This window comes from Gallus gallus, chromosome 6, assembly GCF_016699485.2.
Source record: "Gallus gallus isolate bGalGal1 chromosome 6, bGalGal1.mat.broiler.GRCg7b, whole genome shotgun sequence".
NCBI classification, from domain to species: Eukaryota; Metazoa; Chordata; class Aves; order Galliformes; family Phasianidae; genus Gallus; species Gallus gallus.
The window spans coordinates 29,525,210-29,548,276 of NC_052537.1; the positions used below are offsets into that span (position 1 = coordinate 29,525,210).

Here is a 23,067-nt window from a genome sequence, read left to right on the forward strand (position 1 = left end):
AGGAAGTCATCCTCCCTCCTGATTATCAGCTCCTTTCAAGTACTGAAAGGTCACAAAGAGGTCTTCTGAGATCCTTGTCCTCTCCAGGCTCAACATGCCCAGCTCCCTCAGCCTGTCTCACAACACTTTTGTTGGCTCCAGGAGAACACTCTCTATGATTCTCCTTCAAGACTCCTACATATTCTCTCTTGCACCCAGCATTCAAGGAGACACTGAATATTCATGCAGAAATACTCTGTGCTTTATCACCATATGCTTCCTCCTTCCATGAAATGGATTTCACCTCATTTCCCATGCTGACACAGGTTGACAAGCCCTGCCAAGGCTAGTGGGACAAGCTCTATATTTGCTCAAAGCTGTGCTGTGTGGATGACCTGAAGAAGACAGAACTTCACCCCTCATAGATCTTCAAAGCTATTAGGAAAAAAAAAAGTTCCAATAACCTCACCAAGGCAAAAACTATGCACCAAAATGTGACTATTTGCTTATATCTATTTGGTGTTTCAATGCCTGTTCAAGTTCCTCCTGAAGTTAAAGTGCATATGCACTGCCTTTATAAGCCAGTCAATCAGTTACTTCAGCAAGGTACTTAATTCCCCTCTCATAATCAGATCTAGCTTCAAGAAATGTAGAAAACAGGAAATTCAAAGAGCTCCTGCAAGCCAACAGTCACCAAAGTGATTTTCTTTTGTGTGAAGTCCAATCTGATTATGAAAATGGCAGAAGTGGAAATCAGCAAATAGTATCTATGCAGCCTTGATAACTTGTTATCTGACTGGAAGCCAGCCTAGTTGTCTCTCCAAAGAAAATCTGCAGACAGAAATGTCAAAGAACGTAAATACTGTACATGGTCATATTAGATTTATTTTTATCAAACTGTTTTAATTTTATTAAATGCTGCTAAAATAGATGCCTATGTTTGTTTGTTTTTTTTTCTTGCAACACGCAAAGGGACACTAATTCTCACTGGAGACTTGCTCTAGATTTGTAACTGTAACAACAATATTAAGCATTGGTTCCAAAATCTATTATTCTGATTAATGCACATTATCTTATGAAGGAAAATATAGCTGTGCATCTGACAAAATTAAGAATACATTTTCACTCTTTGGATTCAAAAGGCTCAACTGCACATCAGAAAACCAGAACTAAGCCAAAAAATTACAACAGGAAACAGAATACATTGTAATCAAATAAAAAGATCTTGATGTGTTATGCTTACTTCAGTGGGAACAGAATCAGATTGCAAGACTCCTATTAACTTAATAGGATCTGGTTTATTGTTTATGAAATTGGGTGAATGTGCAAGGTAAGTAACAAGAAATATCTCACTTTTGGAAATAAAAGATGCAATAATATAAAAGGCAAGAGCTAATAAGAAAATCGTAAACAGTTAAGAGAAATCAAGATATTTAGTATCTTGTAAATTAAATTGCCTTTGTAGAAATGTGGCATTGCAAATAGTCTTATAGAAATGACTGAAGAAAACATACTGTTAAATTACAAAAATATGTAGCATTTGAAATACACACAGATTTAGGAATAGGATTAGAGGCCTCAGGCTTCTGGAACTGGGGACGTCATACAGTATTTATTCATTGCAGAAGCCACTAATTCACACACTACGAACTCCAAAAGGAAAAAGCAGTGATTCTTTTGGCTAGGACAAAGGCTCTATCTTATATTTTTGGTAAAATACACATACACTGTATACTTATAAGAGAAAAAAAAAAGAAAAAGCACAGAAGAAAACAACTGTGTATGGATTCTATGAAAGACAAGTAATTTACTATGTAGAAAAAAAAAAGAACCACATGACAATTGAAGGTTCAGAGACCTGCTATCTGGAACACAGCAAGTACAAGAATTGTGAAATTGTATGGGGAAACATAATCAATTACTGATTAAAATAATTTCAGGGTTATGAAACTTTAGACAGTACTAACACTCAATGACGTGGAATTTTCTCATGTGCACCCCCTGTTTTATAGAAGCAGCAAAAAGAGAAGGGATGAGAGTAAGGAAAATGAAAGACTCTTAAGCTGATGGACTAGGAAGCTCTATTCTTCTGGATGCTGTAAATCCATTTTGAAAAACAGCCTTTCTCCATACTGACATTCATACTATAGTTCCTCCATACTGAGGCTCATTCGTTCTCAGTAGCAACACTGATCTGTGAACTCCCATGATACAGGATGCCTACAGGACATCCAATAGCTCAGAAGAAGAACGGTAAAGACTACTAACCCACTCCTTCCTTCTGAACCATGCAGACATCACAGAGGGAGACCAAAACCCACTTCTAAGAAATCCTTAAATTGTTCAAATGAGGAAATAGACACCCTACTAAGAATCCCTGTGTGCTGTGCTATCTACTGAACTCTCCCTTTTAGTAAAGAAAGTTACCATATTAAATATAAAGTATACACCGGAATGGACTCCCCAAGGCAGTGGCCATGGCACCAAGCCTGTCAGAAACCAAGAAGCGTTTGGACAGCACTCCCAGAAACATGGCTTGATTCTGTGGAGCCAGGAGTTGGACTTGGTGATCTTTGTGGGTCCCTCACAACTCAGGATATTCTGTGATACCCTTTTCTAAACGTAAGCTCCCAGTTATTGCCTGCAATAGCAGATTCACAGTGTTTCTGATGAGTAAACAGCCTCTTATGAGACACACAGAATCAGACAACTCTCCTTTTTGACATAAAAACCACACAAGCCAGTTTCTCTCTCATTTGTTAGTGATACAACACACTTTGTAAAAAAACAGTTTACTACATTAAAAAAGATACGCTGGCAAAATTATTAATTTCTAGTTGTCTCTCATTGTAACAACTAACAAGACACAAGCAGCAGCAGGTAACCAACCACCTCCCCACACATTTCTAGTAAAACTTCGATTTTGTTTAGGAAATACTCCCTTTTTTGTTGCATGTTATTTAAGATTATTTTTTAACATGGTAGATGTAAAACAAAGATTCAACAAGGCTGAACAGTGGGTTATTAAGCCTGTAATTTAGTAACTTAAAAATGAATCCATAGGCAGACAGCTTTACACCGTCCCAGTTATGTTGATCTAAATATTCTAGTCATTTTAACATCAAGTATTTTGTCCACACCACTTCACAGCCACAGCTTAAGGCTTTTTATTTGGCTTTAGTGGCTCTCAACTTTGCATGGAAATGAATGAGATATTTCAGCAACATTTATTTTGTCAGTATTTCCACAGATACACAAAGCCGCAGTTTTCATACAAGATATTTTCTTGAAGTATGCCACAGAGATGACAACTCCATTGTATCAGCTGATATCAAAATAGTAAGATATCTTCCAGTCATTAGGGTCGATGTCAAATAAAATACAAATTCAAGAACCAAACTGTTCCCCAGGTAGTGAAAAGCTGCAGATAGCTTTAACAAGTGACAAACTAACTCAAGCATGTACCGTTAATTTGGTGTGAAACTCAACTCTAAAATCCAATCAACAGATTTTGCCTTTACTATAAATGTGATAGAAGTCAACGGCCTTAAAATGTTTTCACCTCTCAGAAGCTGTTAAGATTTAAGCAAAAATGGCTGTTTAAGCAAAAAGCTTATACATCACAATAAGTAACCCAAATCTGTTACTCTCTGAAACACACACAGAGGTCTTCAGTAATTTCAAGAGCTGCCTACTAGAATAATTCACAACCTTGAGGCAGAAGTGCTGCATCAGACACAGAATTGCTAAAGAAAAATCAGACATACCCAAATCAGAAGAAAAAGACTGCCCTGCCCTTCAACAGAGAAGGCTCTCAGTCCTGGATTTGGCAATGTGGGGTACCAGAGGACTAGCTTCATAGGAAGAACTGAATCCTGAACTTAAAGCACAGATGGAAAGGAAGGAACTTCAGGCACCATTCTGAATACTCAGGATACATTTTCACATGTAAACCAAACACTGAGCTCACATCTGGTTTAGCCATCTTTATGTTTTCTTCTATACGTTACAGTTTGTTGAACATTTGGAACAATGTTGTTGAACACTGCTTTGAAGTTCAGATAGAACGCTTACTTTGTCTTTATAGTTCCAGGCTAATTAAACCACTAGTCTCAGTACAACACAGTCTACTTAAAAGTATAAATAAAGCTTCATTTTAATAGTGTGACCTCATCATTTGTTCCCATTAGGTTAATGGGAACTTGAGAGAAACTACAAACTTAGGAACAGGTCAAGCAATATATTCCTACATAATGTTTTAAGTCAACATACCAATGCTTCAACAACTAATGAGAAAACAGCGTTCTGCTTAAGTAAAGGATACAATTTTGAACTTCTTTCAGCACAAAATTAGGCCACATTTAACTTCTTCTAAAAACTGTCCTTCATTCCTTCCACTTGTGTATGCCTCAAAAGACTTATGTAACCAACAAAACAGTCATCTTAGGCAAATGTTTCCTTCCCACTCCACATACCATAGGAGACAATTATAATGATTTGTTATATTGCCTCAAAAATAAGTAGAAAACAAACAAAAAAGCACAGCTGAAGCAATAGCCTTGATATATACCAAGTCATGCAGTACCACAGAGTAAGCTATATGAGATATAAGGGTTAACCTTTGCTTTTAATTACACCTAAGTAACTTTAATGAGAAGGAACACTGCAGCAACATCTGTAAGCAGCAGTGACTGTATCAGCAGTTATGAAATGCCTGCCAACATTGCTTGCACAGGGTTTTGTTTGTTTGTTTAAAACAAGATATAAAAATCTTACACAGTTCTGCTGTTTGGGGTGTGTGCAGAGCCCTGCAAAACTCTTAGGGTAGGCAGCTTTAAAGAACGTAGCAGTAACCATGATGATAAGAAAAATGCTTTTGCTAATCTTTTTCTCTACAATGACAGTCTTTCCAAACAGCGGTGGTTCCCCTCTGTATGACACCTTCTGTTTGATCCCTGTTAATCCAGGCCTGCAACCCCTGTTAGACTGAAACTTCCATCAAAGCAAACAGGAATTTGTGGTGCACCACTAACACTGACTGAGTCCTCACCAGTCCACCAGCATCCCAAGTGGCTCTGGTAGGAAAGAAGCCACTTGTCCTACTTCACTGCTGCACACAACAAGTAGAGAAACTTAGTGCACTTCTAAGAAAATTACTGTGCAAGTGAATGGGCAATCGAATAAGTAAGAGAAAACCAGAGGGTATTTTCAATAGCATCATAACACTGCAAAGATAGGTTAGAATTTGCCCCCTTCATTTAAGAAAACAGCCTAGAATACCTCTACATTGATTTTGTTTGCTTTTGTACTAAATTAGGTTGGGATTTTTTTTTTTTTTTAAGTGATAAATAAATAAATGAAGTTTCCTCAGAAATTATTTTTCTCCCTACTTCTGCAATAGACTTGATCACCAAACTAAGGTAATGCTCTCAAAAGATGTATGCAATTTGGACCTGAAGCTACATTTTGAAAAGTGACTAAAGGGTTGATTTTCAAAGGCATTAAGATACCTAAAGATGCATTAAGCACTTAGAATTTTTTAAAATGTCTGGGCATCTAGCACCTATTTAAATCACTTAGCCCTTTCTGAAAATCCCAATGGGCAGTTATCTGCATTTTATGCTTCTATAGGCCTTTGAAAATCTGTACCATTAAATACTTAACAACCTACATCCCCTGGCTTTTAATGAGACTTAAGGTTCTAACAAGTGCAAGTAATGCTGAAAACTGGTCAAGCCATTCTCTCTGTTCTTTTCTTTTTTTTCTTTTGAAGAGCAATCTACTAATGCTTATCTGTACCAGGTCAGTTAACTACAGCTTAACATCATCACGTTACATTGTGCACATATATGGAACATACATATTTCCATTGTGCACGTTCAGTTTCTTTATGTAACTAAACGAAGTCCTGAGTACAGACCATATCCTTAGAAGACTTTTTGAAACTCTGAAAAAGAATATAAATTCCAACGTTTAACCACTGTAGATGTCCCAAATTCACTGTTTCAATAAACATCATCCAAAACGAGTGTAATTTAGACCGACGCAAACAAACAGCATAATTTAATTAGCGAATAACATGCTAATTAATACAAGTTCTGAAAGGCACAAAATAACAACAAAAATTAAGAGGAAAAAAAATGGAAGAAGTGATAATTTGGCTCCTAAAACAGCCAACAGCTCCAGAAAACATAATAAAGCCAAAACTTAGATTTTTTTTAAAACAAAACTGTATGAAACTGTAAAGCATTCCCTTATGAAAACATTTGAAAGATTATCTTCTGATGTTCTTCAATGTCAATGGGAGGTAATTTGCACTGACCACATTCCCAAAAAGGAACTGATTTGTAAATCAGGAACGCGGGGAATCAGATTGCCACCTACAGGAACATTTAGCATTTATTGTTAAGAATGACTCAAGAAGAATACAAACTGCCATCCTGCCAAGAACTCATTCAGCTTTAATTATTACCACAAAACCAACCATATTATGAATTTCTTAAATCCAGAAAGTCACCAACACGTATCTTTGCTTAAGAGGGTATTGTTCCATGAGTTATGAAAGTGCCAGAATTCAACTCATGTTTCAGTTAAAGAATTTTAAGTCTGCTTACCTGATACAATCGGTGCTAGCCTGAATATGTCTGATAGCCTGCTGTTAACTGGTTCATAGGGAGAATCCTCAAGCAAGTCATTTCCTAAAGACAAAAAAAGATGTTCATTTTTTTTAAGTACAAGAATTCAAGCTACGATTTTGTTGTTGACTGTTGAATGAAGTTACTCTGTGACAATAATAGGTATTCCCCTTTAATGTAATTGCATGGCTACTTCCCTACATAAACACCTGAAAGAAGCAAGCTGTTCATCCCCAATCACTAGCTCTTTTCTCTCCTTCCCCCATGGATAACATAAGGTCATGATTTGTTTTGCAGTGTCAGTCTGACATCACCAGATCTGTCCCATCTCAATACACCAGCAGGAGAGAAACTGCAGCAGGAAAGTTCCTCCTCACAAACAATAGAGGAGCAGTCCAGGTAACAGCCAAAAAAATGAGCATCTTTGGAACAAAACATTCCTAACAAGATACTGTTGGAAGGGAAATTTATTTATGATGCAGAAAATGCCTGAGAGTCGTGCAATTTATTATGAAAGCTAGAACACAAATATATATTGACTCATGACAACCTTCCAGTAGATGCCTGGATAAGCGAACAAAAAGGGATGACTTCTGTGGAAGAACACAAAAGAAGGTACATAAAAATAGTTAAGTGGGGATCACATGGAAATGAAGGACAACATCTTCAACTCTAGGGCCAGAACAAAACAAGAACGAAAACCAATATATCTCTCTTAAGGACCTGACTGTCCTCAGCAGACTGTGGGAAGCTTGCCAATGACATCAGTAAGAACAGAAGTCACAAGTCAATCACTGCCACGTCCCTCCTAACTGGCACTTCTACCTGCTCTAGGAAGCACAAACTTCTCTTTTCTGCCTCAGCATACCCGGGGAATATTGCTAAGCCAACATCAGAAACAAACTTCTCTTTAAAATGATGTTCCTCTTCATGTTACGTTTAACAGTTTCAATGTCCTGTGATCTTGTTAGGTGAGTCCTAATTAAGGAGTTGAAATATAGGGAAAACATCTCCAAACGACTGTTTTTGTAGCTTTTGCACTCGCTAATGCCCTGGTTTGACTCTGGCTTAGAAAGGTCAGCTGAGTCCCCTGGAGGAAACCCTCATTGTGGATTTCCCAACAACAGGAGATGGAGCAGCAGCTGTTCCCGAGTCGGATGAAAGGTCCTCAGTTTGCAGCTGAAGAGCAGAATGTGAATTACGAGGTCAGACCCTCGGCTTAGCCTCAGCGGCAGCAGCTAGCTGCAGATGCGAGGGGCTGGGAAATCACCCTGCATTAGGGGAAGTGTAATGTTTCTACGTTTTGCAACGTACCCTGTAAGCTCTGGTACATGCTCCAGTAAATGCGCAGGCAGTTTTTCTCCTTCTTCATGCCCCTCTTGCAGCGGCAGTTGTACAGAGATTTCTGCTTGAGAGCCTCCATGGCGCTTTTGCATTCATCCTTCGCCTCCAGGCCCGTCGCCCGGCTGAAGTTGCTCTCTTTGCCGGCTACACACTGCCTCAGTGTCCTGTACTTAGTACTACAGCTCTGCTCCTTGAGACACTGATCGCTGGCTTTCACGCAGTCGAGGCGGTCCCCTCCGGGCAGCCCGCTGACTTCTGCCGACAGAAGTACGTCTGGAAAGAGGAGACACAAACCAACACACACTCTTTGTGGGATGGGGCTGCTGCAAACGGCAGGAGCACGAGCAGCACGAGGCGCTTCCCTGCACAAAGCCCACGGGCAGCACCTCACGAAGCTCGGGCACGGCCTAAAGCACGTGGGCTTCTCACAGCGAGATCCGCGTTAGAGGGGGCGCGAGGGAAGAAGAGCACGCCTTAACCCTGCGGGGCGATTTATGAGGAAACACAAAAAGGAACGAAAACCCACAGGGGTTAACGTGCCTGACAGAACGAGCCTTCATCCCTCCCAGGATCCGCTTTGGTGAAACAGATACCCTTTCCCGCTCCGGCGTTTAACGGCGGGGTTAAGCACTCGGCCCGACTTTCCGTGAGAGCTGTGCAGCGGTTTCCATCACAGCCACCAACAGCACAGCCGCTCAGCGAGAGACGCGTCCGCGCTGATTGATATCAGCCTCCTTTTTGCGTCAGTCACTTTCTAAAGGCTCTACACCTTTTTGCTTATTCTACACATACCCTAAAAGGGGAATTTACGGTTTCCCCCCTTCCCTCCTCCCCTCCTCACCAGCCCGATGCTTTTGCATGAGAACAAAGCAAATTACGTTAACTCTTTCCGCTCCTCCGTGCCCCCACCGCGCTCCCCCGGAGACGCGGGCGGAGAGGCGGACCCCTCGGGGCGCAGGGGATGCCCGCGGCGGGCGGGCTGCCAGGCTGAGGCGGCGAGCCCTCACCGGATGCTGCCACCTTCCTCGTCCCCTCAGCAGTCTTCTTCCATTACCATGAAAAGTTTACCTGCGACTTGCCAGAGCCCAATGTCGCTAAGCCTATCATCTCGCAAAGCTTGCGGCGTGAAGCGGCCGAGCGATGCGAGAGGCAGAGCCGTGCAAAGTAGTGGAAACTTCACTCTCCCGCAAGAACGGGGGGCTCACAGCCATAGGGCAACCCGACCCCGCACAGCCCTCGCCCGGCTCCGCGGGGCGCAGAGCGACCGCACAACTTACCCGCTAAGGGCAGAGCCAAGTAGAGGAGCGCGAGGAACATCGTGCCGTCTCCGGATGGTTCCCCCGAACGAGCCGATGTGCCACAACAAAGAGGCTCAGCATGTAGATATTCCAAAACCGCCGAGGTGCAAAGACTCCAAGTTCCGATCCATTGAATATAAGAAGGGGGAAATAACAATAATAATGATAATGATCAAAATCTCTCCTCTTCACCGCTTCCACCGGCAGGAGCGGCGACAAGAACGCTGAGATTCCCCGTAGATTTCAGGTCTGAGCAACCTGAAGGCGGAGGCGCTGACTCCCGGAGGCGCACGCACCGTATTTGTGTGTCTGTGTGTGTGCGCGGAGCGGCGGCAGCGGGGCAGCAGCGCCGGGCGCCTCCTTGGGTGGGCAGCGCCTGTGCCCGGGGAGGGACCGAGCGCTCACGGGGAGGGGTGGGGGGAAGAGGCGCTGACGGCCCCGCAGCCACCTACGGGGCTCCCCGCGAGTGCCCGAGCCCTGCAGGAAGGGATTCGTCCCCTCCTCAAAGCCGCAACTTTATTTCTTCGCGCGGAGGCGGTGCTGCCGCTCGCCCGGGAGATACGCACAGGTGCTGCCGGCAGCTGGGAAAGTTTAGCCGGGCAAACCGGGAGGGAGCTCCGTCACCTGCAGGGAGCTGCTCCGGCGGGGCAGGTCGGGCGCAGCAGGGGGGCTCCCGACGGGTAGCCGCAGCCCGGTGACTGAGAGGCGGCGGTGCCGCTGCCCGCGCCTCAGGAGGAGCCCCGCTGCCGCCCTCAGGGGGCGCGAGCCCGGAGTGTGTGTGCGCGTGGCGGCGCCCCGGGGCGGTGCTGACGCGGCCCGCGGTGCTCGGCCCGGCCCGGCCCGCCTGTGTCGGCTTTCACTCGGCTCCCGCACGAGCAGGGCGAGCATATGTCCCGCGTGCACGACAGATGGTTCAAACACAGAACTATTTAGTGGTTTTCCCACAGTCGCTACTACGCAGCGCTCCCCCAAAACCCAACGGAATGCACTTAGCCCAGAATAGCGTCGGTTGCCAATTTTCCATGCTTTCGTACGTGCAACATTGGATTCAGGTGTTCTCAGCTTTTAGCTGCGACCAAACGTTTTCTTTCTAAAACAGAACAGCCTATACTTCCTTGGCGATGTCATCAACGCCCTGCTCGGCCTGCTCGAACTGAGGAATTTGCTTCTCCTCACAGTACGTTTTGCCTAAAGGTGCCTCTCCTTGCAGAAGGAAGCTGGTCGGGCTGGCCGCTGCTGTGGAGAAAACTGAATCACAGATGGAGCTAAACTGTTGCAAGGTGCTTCAGAAGCACTTATTTAAAAGCCAAGCATCTGCCGGGGCTCTCACAGAACCCTTCTGAGTAGAAGCTCTGCTGCTGCTGCTTTTCCTCTCCTGCCACGTTCTCTTAGGTGGATTTGTATTTCTACAGGAACAAACCAACCTGTCTGGAGTGCTGCTTCTCTCCATGAAATCATAAGGCTGATCTCAGGTTGCAACTGATGAAATCACACCTGTGTGTGTTCCCTTTGAGGGAGGCTGTGCTGTTCTGTGGTAAAAAAAAAAAACAGTTATCTGCTACACATGCAATAAGGATATTGTCAGAGGGACAGACAACAGACAGATTTGGGGAGCATGCCTATGTAACTGGGAGGTTACCTAGGTACCCTTGGTGAAGGGGTTGGTGATGGAAGTCAGTCTTGGCTTTTGCAGTAGCTGCTATATAAGCCATGAAGCAAGCTGGCCTTCCAGACACTTCAGTGTGAGCTAAAGTGAGCAAAATGCTAAGATGATTACTTCTTTACAGGTAATTTTAACATCATTATGGCACGCAGAGGTATAATAGTTACTTGATATGTAGCTTAGTATAGAAGTTATTTGTATTCTTGATATGAATTCTGTAATTTAGAGGTGTAAGTCAGGAGTAGCTACAACATTCACACTACAGCAAGGCACGCAAGAACTGAACTGAAATCCAGACCACTACTTACAAAACCACTCATACATTGATGTCCTGAACACACACATGTACATACACACACAGTATTGTTTGGCATGGAAAAGCACCACACTGCAGAGCCCTGCATTAATAGTGACTTTCACTGCTATAAAACACAGCTTTTGTGGGGTGTTTACCACTGCAGTGAAATTGAAATCATGTTTTAAAAGTGTTAAAAGTAAAAATGTTACTGACAGTTCAGAAATACCAAGACATCTGGAAAAGCATGCATCCAAAGCTGAGGATTGTCACTAAACATTCCCCGTGCCAGTCTTTGGTTCATCTCTAGAAAAACGAAGAAAGGCTCTAATTTCTTAACCCAGAAAAGCTTCAAAACACAACCAGGTTCTGAAAAAAGTAATCCAGACAGAAAATCCATGGTACATGGTAGCTCAGAATGCCTGTTGTTTGTTTTTCTAACAGGACTGTAGGTGTGAAAAAGTATCTTGCTTGTCACAAGTGCAACTGTACCACATTTTTTGTTCTTTTGGAGATGAAATTCTTTTATTTTTTTGTCAATACTTATTTGAATTTGAATACTTATATGCAGTATTCATTAGCCTCTGGATGCCATCCTTTCTATTTATGTCTAAACTAATTTCCATGCCCTGACAGCACAGAGACAACACAGCTCTTTGCTCTCTTCATGGAGGATCCCTGGGTTTGGGTAGCTGAACTCACTTGAGTTTTGCTGCAGGTCTCAAGTGTTAATATGATGCAAGTCCAAAGCACAAGTGCCATTGATTTGATACACGTATTGATTACGTGTACCCTCCTGCAAACTGTAGCTATAAACCACGTTCAGGGTCTTTAAAAACTTACCGAGGTGCCAAACTGAAAATATTCAAAACTGAAGTGTCCCATCTGCAGAACAGGAGTGCTCTGCTTCCCACAGAACTCATCCCAGACTCAGGTTACTGCAGCAGAATCCAGCCCAATCTGTAGATTCAGTAACTGGTAGACTTTATTTATCTGCAGTGGAAGATTTTAACAGTGAGTTAATTGACAGCACTTGTTTTATCTGTGGCTTTCACATTTTTCTTATATTTTAAACAAACAATTGTCCACTATAGGCCACCAAGATGACTGACTCAGCAGAGGGCTGAAGCCTGCGGTATGGCTGCTATTTCTGCACTTAGGATAGCAAGAAGAACTAATGAAGTAATTTCTGTACAAGCAAGATCCCATCCCTCACCTTGAGAAAAATCACCAGTTGATCTGTCTGCCATTTCCCACTGATATGAAAGCTTTCAGCCACAGAATGGCTTTAGATCTTTATGCTCCTCCCACATTCTTTTCCACTTAACTTCTCCGGGGTAAAATGAAGTCAATGGGTGTTTTGCTGTTGATTTTAGTCTAACCAAGATCCACCTTGCCATTTATATGTGACAATCACTCAAAACATGAGGTTCTTCAGCAAAAGAAATAATTTGAAAAAAAAAAGTTTTAAATGTGACTATATTAAAGATCTTTAAGCTAGTTTTCTATTCTGTTGATTGATACTTACTAAGAAGTTCCAGAACAATGATTATAATATAACAAATGCAAGGTGCAGCTTAAGGACAAACATTTCATTAGAAGACAGATGACAACATAATCACTACTGAATTATTGTTTAAAGGCCATTACAGTATAAATAATGTGGAAATCAGTACTAACTACTTAAGCTACTTACTGCCAGCACTTACTGCTAGTACTTCACTTTTTACATAATTGTAGGTTCTTGAGTTTTTGTAGTTATCTACATTAGCTGACTTTACTTCTTTGAAAACTTTTAATAGAGGAAATATATTTTAATGAGGAATTATAATGATATTAAAGCTGCTGTTTAAAAAAAACCAAAACAACAGTGCTTCAAAACTCCTAAACAACAGGCATTTTTAAGCTTCCTACCATCTTACAGACCGAACCTAAACGCACTGAATGCAGCATGAGCATCAAACTCCGTCTGCAGTCAGGGCCATATGGTACTTCAGGCCACTCATACAAGACGTGTGAAGTCAGAATACTATTTTTTTCTGTATTCAGTCTTACTGGATTTCCTTCTGCCTACTCATTTGCATGTAAATTAGTGGTTGACAGCAAACTCTCAGAAGGGTTTCACATGGAAGAAAAATTGACTCAGATGCTACTTGATGTTGTTTTGGAGCTAGTCTCATGTGCAAGAGCTGTGGTGTTGGAACACTACATTAGGTTGTTATGGCTTGCTGCAGTTCAGATGACAACGTAATGGTAAGCTGACAAGGTTGCATTAATCTATTGACTGGACCACAGCTAGCCTGCTAATTCCCTCCACCATCTCTGCCATAGAATTAATTTTAAATACTGAACTCTGCAAGAAAGTATTGAAGTTGGAGCCACTGAGCCAGAGAGAAAAGTTGCACCATGTTAGATACACGGGGAGAACTATGCTGAGAATGAGAACAGTGCCCTGAACTTTAAATATATTTCTTTGGGGAAGGAAAAGGTGAAAAACAGCTAAAGATGAACTAATGAGTCAGATATAGCAGGTGGGGAAGAGCAAGAGACTAATGGGAAAAAGTCTGTGTGCCATGAGATCACAAAAAACAGCGTTTACACAGGTTTTATCCAGTAATGAGAAAGGGAGTGTAGACAAGTTAAGAGAATTACTAAGGACTGCACTGCATTTTTTTTTGTCTTACATTTATCTGCTTACCATGAAGTCAGAGAACCTAGTGGTGGGAATAAGGCAAGAAGGATTTGCTCAAGGCATTAAAGTTTTCTGAAGGACAGATTAAATAACAGTGCTCCAAAAATCAATTTTGAGGGGCTTATGAAGCCTTGAATGGGCTTTTGCAGCACAAAAGCAAGATTGAGTTTTTACTGAACTTGTCATTTATTTGGGTTTAGAGCTTTCAGTAAGTATCAGGAAAAACATAAAACAAAAGCAAAGTTAACAATGAGCATTCACACGGTAATCAAATAAAAAACCATGTGGAAGTGCAATCCAAATTACTGAGCTGCCTAATGCATGCAAAAGTATAATAAAAGAAAGCATCCTGCACAAAGAAAAAATAAAATAAAAGGAAAGGAAAAAAAGAAAGAGAGAGAGAGAGAGAAAGAGAAAGAAAGAGAAAAACCAAACCATTACACCTCTAGACTGACCTGGTAGTGAAGTCATACAGCTTTCTTGGCCAGAAACTCTTCCTACTGTCTTGCTTCCCTGGCCTCACCAGAGGTTGTGTTCTTGCAGCATCAGACCACCTGGAGGAAAAAAAAAATGCTGCAAAATTTCTCCATGAATTTGTATCTAATGTGACATTATTTTGACTTCAGCGGAATAGATACATAAATGCTAAAACATCACGGTGCGATTCAGACAGCTTGCAGGTAAGAAACAGAACAAAACGTACACCTCGCCAAATACGCTCACCCTTAAAGATGTGAAGATATGAGCAAAACTGTAGCCTATTATGATGTTCCATACCTTATACAAATGATCCCATTAAACTTTAAATACTGACACACAGGTATAGATGTTTGTCCAAACCGGTAAGGAAAAAGTTGTGAAGACAGCCTGATAATATGTATATTCCTCGATTGATGTCTCATTGCTTTAAAAGTGGAATAATACGGCCCCCTAGCTGTTTGCAGAGGCAATTCACGCTAACGTGAGAGGTGATTCATACCTCTACAGCAAAGTAATGTACTAAATTCCATAGTACAAGAAAATTGAGCAAAGAAACTCGATTTAGAGAAGTGAGGAAAAATATAAAAGATACATAAAGACAAGATGTTATATGTGAAGTGTTATTAATTCAAGTTTATAAAATCTAAAGCAACGCAATTTAGATACTAGCACACCACTGTCTGAAACTTCAGGTTCCAACCCATACTCGGCTTCAGCCTTTAACATTCCGTGGCCGTCAGCAGCTACTGTGATTCAGCCCTTGTCATCACTTAGCTTGTTCACTGGTGGCAATCTTCCTTTTGTCTTCTTAAACTTCCATGATTACCAGCAATGCAGTCTTGTGGAGACCATGCAATCCTGAGCCACAGGACACAAACCCTACCTTACACCTACGTAAAAAATGAGAATGCTTGCACCTTCCATTTGCGTACTGCTTCACTTAGGTTTCATTTCCCACTCCCACGTGCTTAACTGGAAGCGCTAAAATGCCTATGTACAAAACAATGTGCAAAAAGTGGTAAGAACCTCTTTTCAGACGTGCACAGCTCTAGCTAGTGATGGGCATTCAGCTTCATGGTTTATGCTACACTGCATATGCACACATTTACAGAGCAAAGAACATTAAATCCTAGAGGAAGATTTTTCTTTCAGTTTCTGTACAGATCTTATTCTGAACTGTAGGACCAAATCTGCCCTGACTCATGCCCTGTGTAGGGAAGTCAAAAATGATACATGGAGGTTAAAAGTCATTTTAGAATTTGGTAACCAAAGGCAAAATTATCATCTTGGATTTTCACAACTGTATTTCCTCTACTAGACCTGATGAGTAAAATTTAACTTTTCTGCTGATGGTGATTATCACTGAAACTGTAATTATCTTGGAGATTTCTGAAAAGGCTAGCAACTCCATCAGTGTTCATGATTAAAATCTGTTTGTTTTTCTCTTCCTCTGGGGTGAGAAATTTAGGGGAGAAAAAAGTCTCAAGAGATTGATATTTGAGGTGAAAGGAGATCAAGAAAAAAAGAGTGGAAGAAAATAGTGTCATAAATGCCTTGAGAATTTGTCCTACAGAAAAAGCAAAAATAACTATTTTTAGGTATCTGCCCTCAGCAGCATGTGGCAGTATCTCTATTAAAGGTACAGTGATGCTCAGAGAGGTTTGGATGTTTTGTTTTTATTGTGGGGTTTTTTTTAATCCATGTTTTCATTATTAAAAAAAATTCTGAACAACTCTGCAAACACTTCAGGAAAAATAAATGCAAAACAATTTGAATGCAGATGCTTTGCCATAAAAGTTATTCAATGAACATTGGGTGAAAAGATATTTCTTGAGTCAGCAACAATGACTCCTTAATTAACACACATTTTTGTTCGCAATTTTATAGTTTAGGAAGAGCCTTATGGCTGCCGAATGAGATAATTCTCCTGTAATCCAGTTGATTATCAGCTGGAAACACTGTTGCAAATCAAGACCTGTTTGTTCTATTGAAATACCAGATAATCCCATTACTTGGCTTCTTCGCCAATATTTCTGTGAAATTCTGATGACAGCAGAGTACCCAGAGCACTGTATGCACCATAGCAGTAAATACATACGGCCAGCCTGAAAGGTAAATCTGGAAGTTGGTTTCACAACTGATTTTTCTACAAGTGTTCATTACATTGGCTACAGCTCCCACTGTTAAAGAAATTGGGCTGTTTCAATCATGTGACGCACGGTACTTCTTTGCCAATTGTTTGCTCACCTAAAACAATTGGAAAATGTGTTTTTCTATGCATTAATATACACCTTATGATCTTAAAATATTGTGAATAGGAGTTGTGGTCACTATGCAGAGGTTGTATGTAACCACAAAAAAACAGTGCTACTTCCTATGATATTTTGAATTCGTACTTTATTCAGATCTTCAATAAAAGTTCTGTTAATATTTCATATATCAAAGTAATACTACCTCTAAAATATCCAATCTATTATTTCTAAAATAAAAAAATAGTATTTGACATTTGTACTTTTGACAACTGTTCGAACCACTTACATTCAATTCTAAACAGACTGAATTGAAGTGGTACGCCAAACTTAGTGTACAAATTGCACAGATTTCAAAGTTATTGATTTCTGACAGTGTTTAAAGGTATTAAGCAATAATTTTTCAGCCATCTGAAATAGCTCACTTCAGTGTAGAGACAGTATATTGAAGGGAAGTTGAACATGTTTTGACTGACCAGTCAATATTCATTTAACACTGAGGTTTAGAACACTGAAAAATTAAAAAATTAATGTTTCCCGTTTTGAAATTATCTTTTAGCCCATAGCATAATGTGATGATATTTAATCCCTGTAGGTAAATAATGCTCATATTTGTTTGTTTTCCAGAGGAGTAACCACAAGTGCTCTTCCTGCAAGATTTCCACTTTATGTGGTACATCTCAGTTGATGATTATTGACTAAAATGCTTAGAAGAAGTGTCAAGCACACAGAAGTTCCCCTAAATCTGCTTTACTTCCTTGAACATCTTTCTTTAACTTGTACTTCGAACTAACAAGAGTCTCAAGTAGATCCCAAACTGAAAGTGAAACAGAATGGCTGAAGGGATTGGTAATTGGTAAAAACTTGGGTGGTGGATAACAATGGTGCCTTTTATCCCCTCTTAGGGGAAAAAACAGAAAACAACTTTCCCTCTGAAATATTACTTTTAAAATAAAGCAACTTGTTTTCTTGGTTGAGTTTACTGTACAGTACAGTCAATCAAGAATGTTTTAATTTCTGTAATATTAGAGAAAAGTCAGGTTTACCAGAAAAATGTCTAAAACTTTAAGGTGATAAATAAGTAGGCATTGTATTGCAAACCACTTCACTGAGGCAAAGTTCCCACATTTCTGTGTGAATCACAAGAGTATCTATGCCTAAGCTGTGTATAAATAACACTATGAAATAAGCATAACATGGTGCTTGCATGGTGAGCCCAATAACACCAACATATTCCTGTGAAGAAATTTACCCTAGCTGTCCACATCCCTAGAAACTTAGATGAGGCACTGCCAAGAACACCAGATCACTAGAAACCCTCAAGAAAGGCCTAACAACTTCAAATCTGTTTCAATAGACCAGAGGTTAGTCTGAGAAAACACAGCTTCACATCTGTTTAAGCAAAGCCTACAGATATTGCTGGGGCAGAATGCCATCTGAGCTGCTAAACTACTACTGTATTTTTGGTTTAATTCTGTGATACTTTGCTCTGCTTTGTTTGAGCTGCACACTGGTCCTGGATCAGAAAGAAAGACTATAGCTTATCCTAAATGCAGTATTTGATACAAGAGGAAACAGGTGTCAGTGAAACTGGAGCAAGAGTTCATGACACCAATAACAGAAAACAGCTCTTTGGGAGGCTGAGGAAGGAGCTCCAAGTCTGGAGAGCAACTGCAGTAGGTGGGAACAAAAGTTGAAGGAAGAAATAATGAAGCCTATAATGAACTTATTCTTTGGTAATTTAGAGTTTGGAAGAAGCATTCTGAAGACTTTATATACATTTTACACTTCTGTTGAGGAATGCAGCCCTGGAAGCAGAACATCATGACCAGTTGCACTGCACCTTGCTTGTTCCTCTTAGCCCACAACAATGGTACAACCCGCTATCCAGTATCACAGTCTGAACATACATATGTACAAGGACAAGAAGATAACAAGTTTTCAGCCTATAGGCACTGGTGTTTCTTTATAAGGAGGTTTTATTGTTTGGTTTATGGTTGCTTGGGGTTTGGTTTGGCTTTTTTTCTTTTTGGAACAGGAACCTAAAAGCTTTCCAAATCCTTATTTAGGTATCAGTTTTCCTGTGACACAAAAGCAAAATATATGTCACATAATAATAACTTAGATAACAGTGGAAAACAGGGAGAAAAGTACTATTCTCTGTAAAATAAAGTGAAAAAGATTGACAGGATAGCTTTAAAATTTCATTTTTTCCCCAACTAAAACTTAGAAGACAAAGTTAAAATGACTCACCAGAAACTTTTTAGCTTGAATTTAATCACACAATTTATTAGGAAAAAAACATAACTGTTTTCAGCTGGATTTATGTATCTAAGGTGATAAGAAGAGTTAGCTTTATCTTGCTTTTGTTCCAGATGGTAGCCAAAAGGGACTGAGAAGCGTGGGAGTAACTGCTTTCCATTTACATGGGGTTTGGATTTAGAAAGTTACATATGCCATGCAGCTGCCAACTCTTTCTTAAAAGGTTCCATGGCTTGTAACACTGGACTCCACAGAGACAATGCTACAAAGAAGAAAGAAAAACTGATTCTGTGTTTTCTCTGTTAGCATCACTAGCAGAGAAGGCAGCTCAAAGGAAATGCAACCTGAGGATTTGTGGAGGACTGGCAGGTTTAGAGACATTCATTTTCTATATATGATTCAGGCCATTTCTACACCAAGAGATAATTTATCTGAGCGTGTCAAGATAGGATTCAAGAAAAGAGATACAGAGTAGATCTGACCTGACTTATGAATCTGCTATTTTATTTCTCTGTCAAGAAGTATAAGGAGACGCACAGACTGAGTAGCAGTAGACTATACTGACACTTAGTAATCTGCGCTTTAAGAAAGACCTTTGAACTCCAGCTTCCTGGATTGAAAAGGATAAGCCACATCACAGAACTGATACGTTAGTATCACTGTACAGGCTATGAGAAATGAACTGCTCAATTTCAGAGTACTATTATTCATAATTCAAGAAACAATACAGCGATGAACAGAGTAATCTTTCTCTTACTAGTAGTTGCTGTGAAGACTCTTGCCACAAGCATACTTATCAATAAATCACGTAGTAGGTTTTTAACACTACTGTGTTCGTTACTTTTAAACGAAGTATCCATATTTGTGTAGACAACAATCATTAGGAATAAACATTAAGTACATTTACATCCATCTAATTGTATGCACTTGACTTTAATAGGTGTATTAGGTGCCTAGTTGCCATAGATTCTTTGAACACATTTGAAGAGATAAAGCACACCATCACTTTAAATTTCAATCATTTTCTTTTAAGTAGAAGTCAAGAAACCAAATCAGGAAGAAAAACTTTAAGGTAATTACAGACAGTGCAAGTTTTATGAAGGCTGAAGAACTTGAATTCTTTAGCAGTGCAATAAAGCATCTGCAAGAGACTTTGTAGAATACCTAAAATGGAAAGCACTGCGAACCCTGGTTAACAAAATACATGTGTTGGTGGGGGTTCTTCTGTTGTCTTGGTTTCAATTATTTGAGCTAGAAGTATTAGAGGACATTCGGACATTTTTTGCTGTAGAGTCTCAGAAAGATCTGGACCACAAAAAATGATCAACTTCATTTCAAAATTTACCAACACATATGAAGTTTCCCTGACTGCCTCCCATTCAGCTCCATGCTACCTCAAGAAGCTAAGATTTTCTTATTCAGAAAAAAACTCTTGGAATAGCTGAAAAAGAAAACATTAAATCAAGTCTTGTGGCATACAAAAATAGCGCCCCTTATAATTACACTCCCTCATACTGCAGCAGAATAAATAAAAATTAAAAACACCAATTAGTCAGAGAAGGAAGATACTGAAGTAAAGGGATTCCTTGACCAGCCACAGGTTGGAATTCTGAAAAAGCAGAACCTCATTCCAGAGGGCTTATGTTAGAGAAGAAAGCAATCTCAGCCAATATGATTTAAGAAAAATTACTTCCTGGGCCCAACCAGTTCGAATTTGAGATGATCAACATGTAAGCAAGTTACATTCAATTAACATCTGACATCCTAACCAACAGCCCCAATCTCTTACCATTTAAGAAATGGCAGTCCCCTGCTCATATACTATGCACTAAGAAGGAACACCAAAATCCTGATGGAACAGTAGAAGCCCTAGCAAATGGTCTAGTTAAAAACATTTTTTCTTAAGAAAAGTATTCAAACAAGTTCCCCATTAAGCGTCTCTTGCAATGTCAATAAGTATCCAAAGCTTTATAGCACAAGTCTTAAATTCTGACTCATCATTACCTCACCATGTCACACATACCCTTTCATTCATGTCTAAATTTCCATATTGAAGCAGTTCAGTTCTCTGCCTCTGTGACCTTGTCTGGAAAACAGTTCAAGCTTTACACAGATTGCCAAGATTCTTCTAAATTTCCCATTTACTCACAATTGGCTGTATGTATCTGATCTTGAAATAGTGCTATGCTTTAACATAACATTCTTCTCCCATCACATCTACCCCCACATGTACTTACAAAGATGTAACCATATGCCCTTTCAAGCTTTGTTTTGCCAGATAAGCTATTTTCATCTCAGCTGAGAAAATAGGTACTTCTTTCTTCTACCCATCCCACTCTGCACCTGCTGTGAATTAATGTGGGTCATGAAAACTGTAAACAATATTCTGAGAGGTTTTTTTTTTTTTTTTAACTAATGCCTTGTAAAATGCTGTTAACACTTTATTGTCTTAAGGAAAAATCCTTCATTTGATATAATGACAATCTACTTAACAACCATGACATAACCACAGCTCATAGTCACAGTACAACTGACTAACGCATTAAACCTGTTTCCTCTGCTGTTGCTAGTGATTATCAAGTCACCAGCTTTTAGGAAAAGAATATGATATTATCCCCTAGTAGGGCTTTCTGTACTGATAGATTTCCATCCTGTCAGTCCATAAAGTTATTTGTTTTCTCATACCATAGAATGGTTTGGATGGAAAGGATCTTTAAGATCAACTAGTTTCAACCTACTGCTATAGGCAGGGACACCTCCCTCTAGACCACGCTACTCACAGCCCCATCCAGCCTGGCCTTCAGTGCTTCCAGGGAGGAGGCATCCACAATCTTGCTGGGCAACCTGTTCCAGTGTCTCACCACCCTCACAATAAAGAATGTCTTCCCTATACCTAGTCTAAATCTACCTTATTCCAGTTTAAAGCTGTTTCCCCTCATCCTGTTGCTGCATGTTCTGATAAATAGTCCCTCCCCAGCTTTCCTGCAGGCCCCCTTCAGATAGGGGAAGGCCACTGTAAGGTCCCCCTGGAGCCTTCTCCAGGCTGAAGAGCTCCAACTCTCTCAGCCTGTCCCACAGGGGAGGTGATGCTAGACATATTCCAAATTCATAATATCTGTAAATGCCATAGCCATTCCCCTCATTTAACCAGGATCAAAAACATTATTTAAATCAGGCCCAAGACCTAGAGAAATCCTACTATCAAATCCCTTTCATTTTGATATTTCTAATTTTAACATAACCCACTGTAGTGTGATGAAAAGTACAACAATGACAGCAGAGTAGCAAAGTTCTAGACTATAGCAAGAGAAGACTTACTCAAATACAACAGCAGTGGAAAAAGAAACAAAGGAAAGAAGCTACTTACCTTCAGAAGACCTCAGGTAGGTAGAGAACTCCAGCAAGATACCCTCTCTTGGCAACCCTTAAATGAGGTCTGGGTAGGGGTGGAGCCAAGATCCACTCCTTCCAGTCACTCAGGTACATTGCCTGCACCTGAGCTCCCCTGGTTTGGCCCTGCCTTCCCACCAGGTGCTCCATCACTGTTTCAAGCCATGACTTAGCCTTTCTGCTACACCCTCTTTTAACACTTTTAATATAACTCTTTAGTCAGTTTCTCTTCAATCTTCCTCCCCCCGCCCCTCTCCATAAAGCCTATCTTCTCCACCTTAAATAATGTCCTACTAGGAACAGTATAATGCCTTATTTTGATCAAGGTAGATTAGTTTCACTGCATTACTCTTCTGCAGGACAATTATCTTATCAAAGAAAGTTATTAAGTTAGTCTGACATGATCTGCTCTTGATAAAACCATTTTGTAGTTTATCCCACTTTCCATTTACCTCCAGGTCCTTTATTTTATTTATTTATTTATTTTCCTCCAAAATCTATTCTAAGACCATGCTTAGTGTTGAGGTCAAACTACCAGGTCTGCCTTTTGTTTGGCCATCGCTTTTCCTGTTTTATGAAAACAAGGAATAATTTTATTATTCTTTATCTTGATGGAACTAGCCCTGAGCTGAACAGGGAACAGGGAATTGCATTCCCGGCAAACCAGCATTTCTATTTGCTGATTCTTTTCATACTCTTAAATAGTTATTCTGTAACCTTCAATATTTCATCATATTAAGTAGGCTATGTTTAGCTGCTAGCTCGCGTATAGAAGCATTC

General features: G+C 40.4%; 1 protein-coding gene and 1 long non-coding RNA gene across 3 annotated transcripts in view; both read right to left on the reverse strand.

Moving 5' to 3' along the window:
- The window catches only part of GFRA1 (GDNF family receptor alpha 1), a 142,336-nt gene extending 132,316 nt beyond the window's left edge, over nt 1-10,020 (reverse strand). Inside the window, exons 1-3 of one of the 2 annotated variants that reach the window (XM_040702278.2) lie at nt 9,236-9,627; nt 7,929-8,231; nt 6,594-6,677 (exon numbers count right to left, since the gene is read on the reverse strand). In XM_040702278.2, the coding sequence (XP_040558212.1) occupies nt 6,594-6,677; nt 7,929-8,231; nt 9,236-9,275 (427 nt within the window). In that variant the 5' untranslated portion in view covers nt 9,276-9,627. Of the gene's footprint in view, nt 1-6,593; nt 6,678-7,928; nt 8,232-9,235 lie in introns of both variants that reach the window. The other variant, NM_205102.2, reaches the window with a different exon arrangement.
- A 1,782-nt stretch (nt 10,021-11,802) lies between these two features.
- Nucleotides 11,803-23,067, reverse strand: part of LOC121111137 — a 48,734-nt gene continuing 37,469 nt past the window's right edge. The window contains exons 3-4 of the long non-coding RNA XR_005860799.2: nt 14,362-14,460; nt 11,803-12,207 (exon numbers count right to left, since the gene is read on the reverse strand). This is a non-coding gene — a long non-coding RNA (uncharacterized LOC121111137). The remainder of the gene's footprint in view (nt 12,208-14,361; nt 14,461-23,067) is intronic.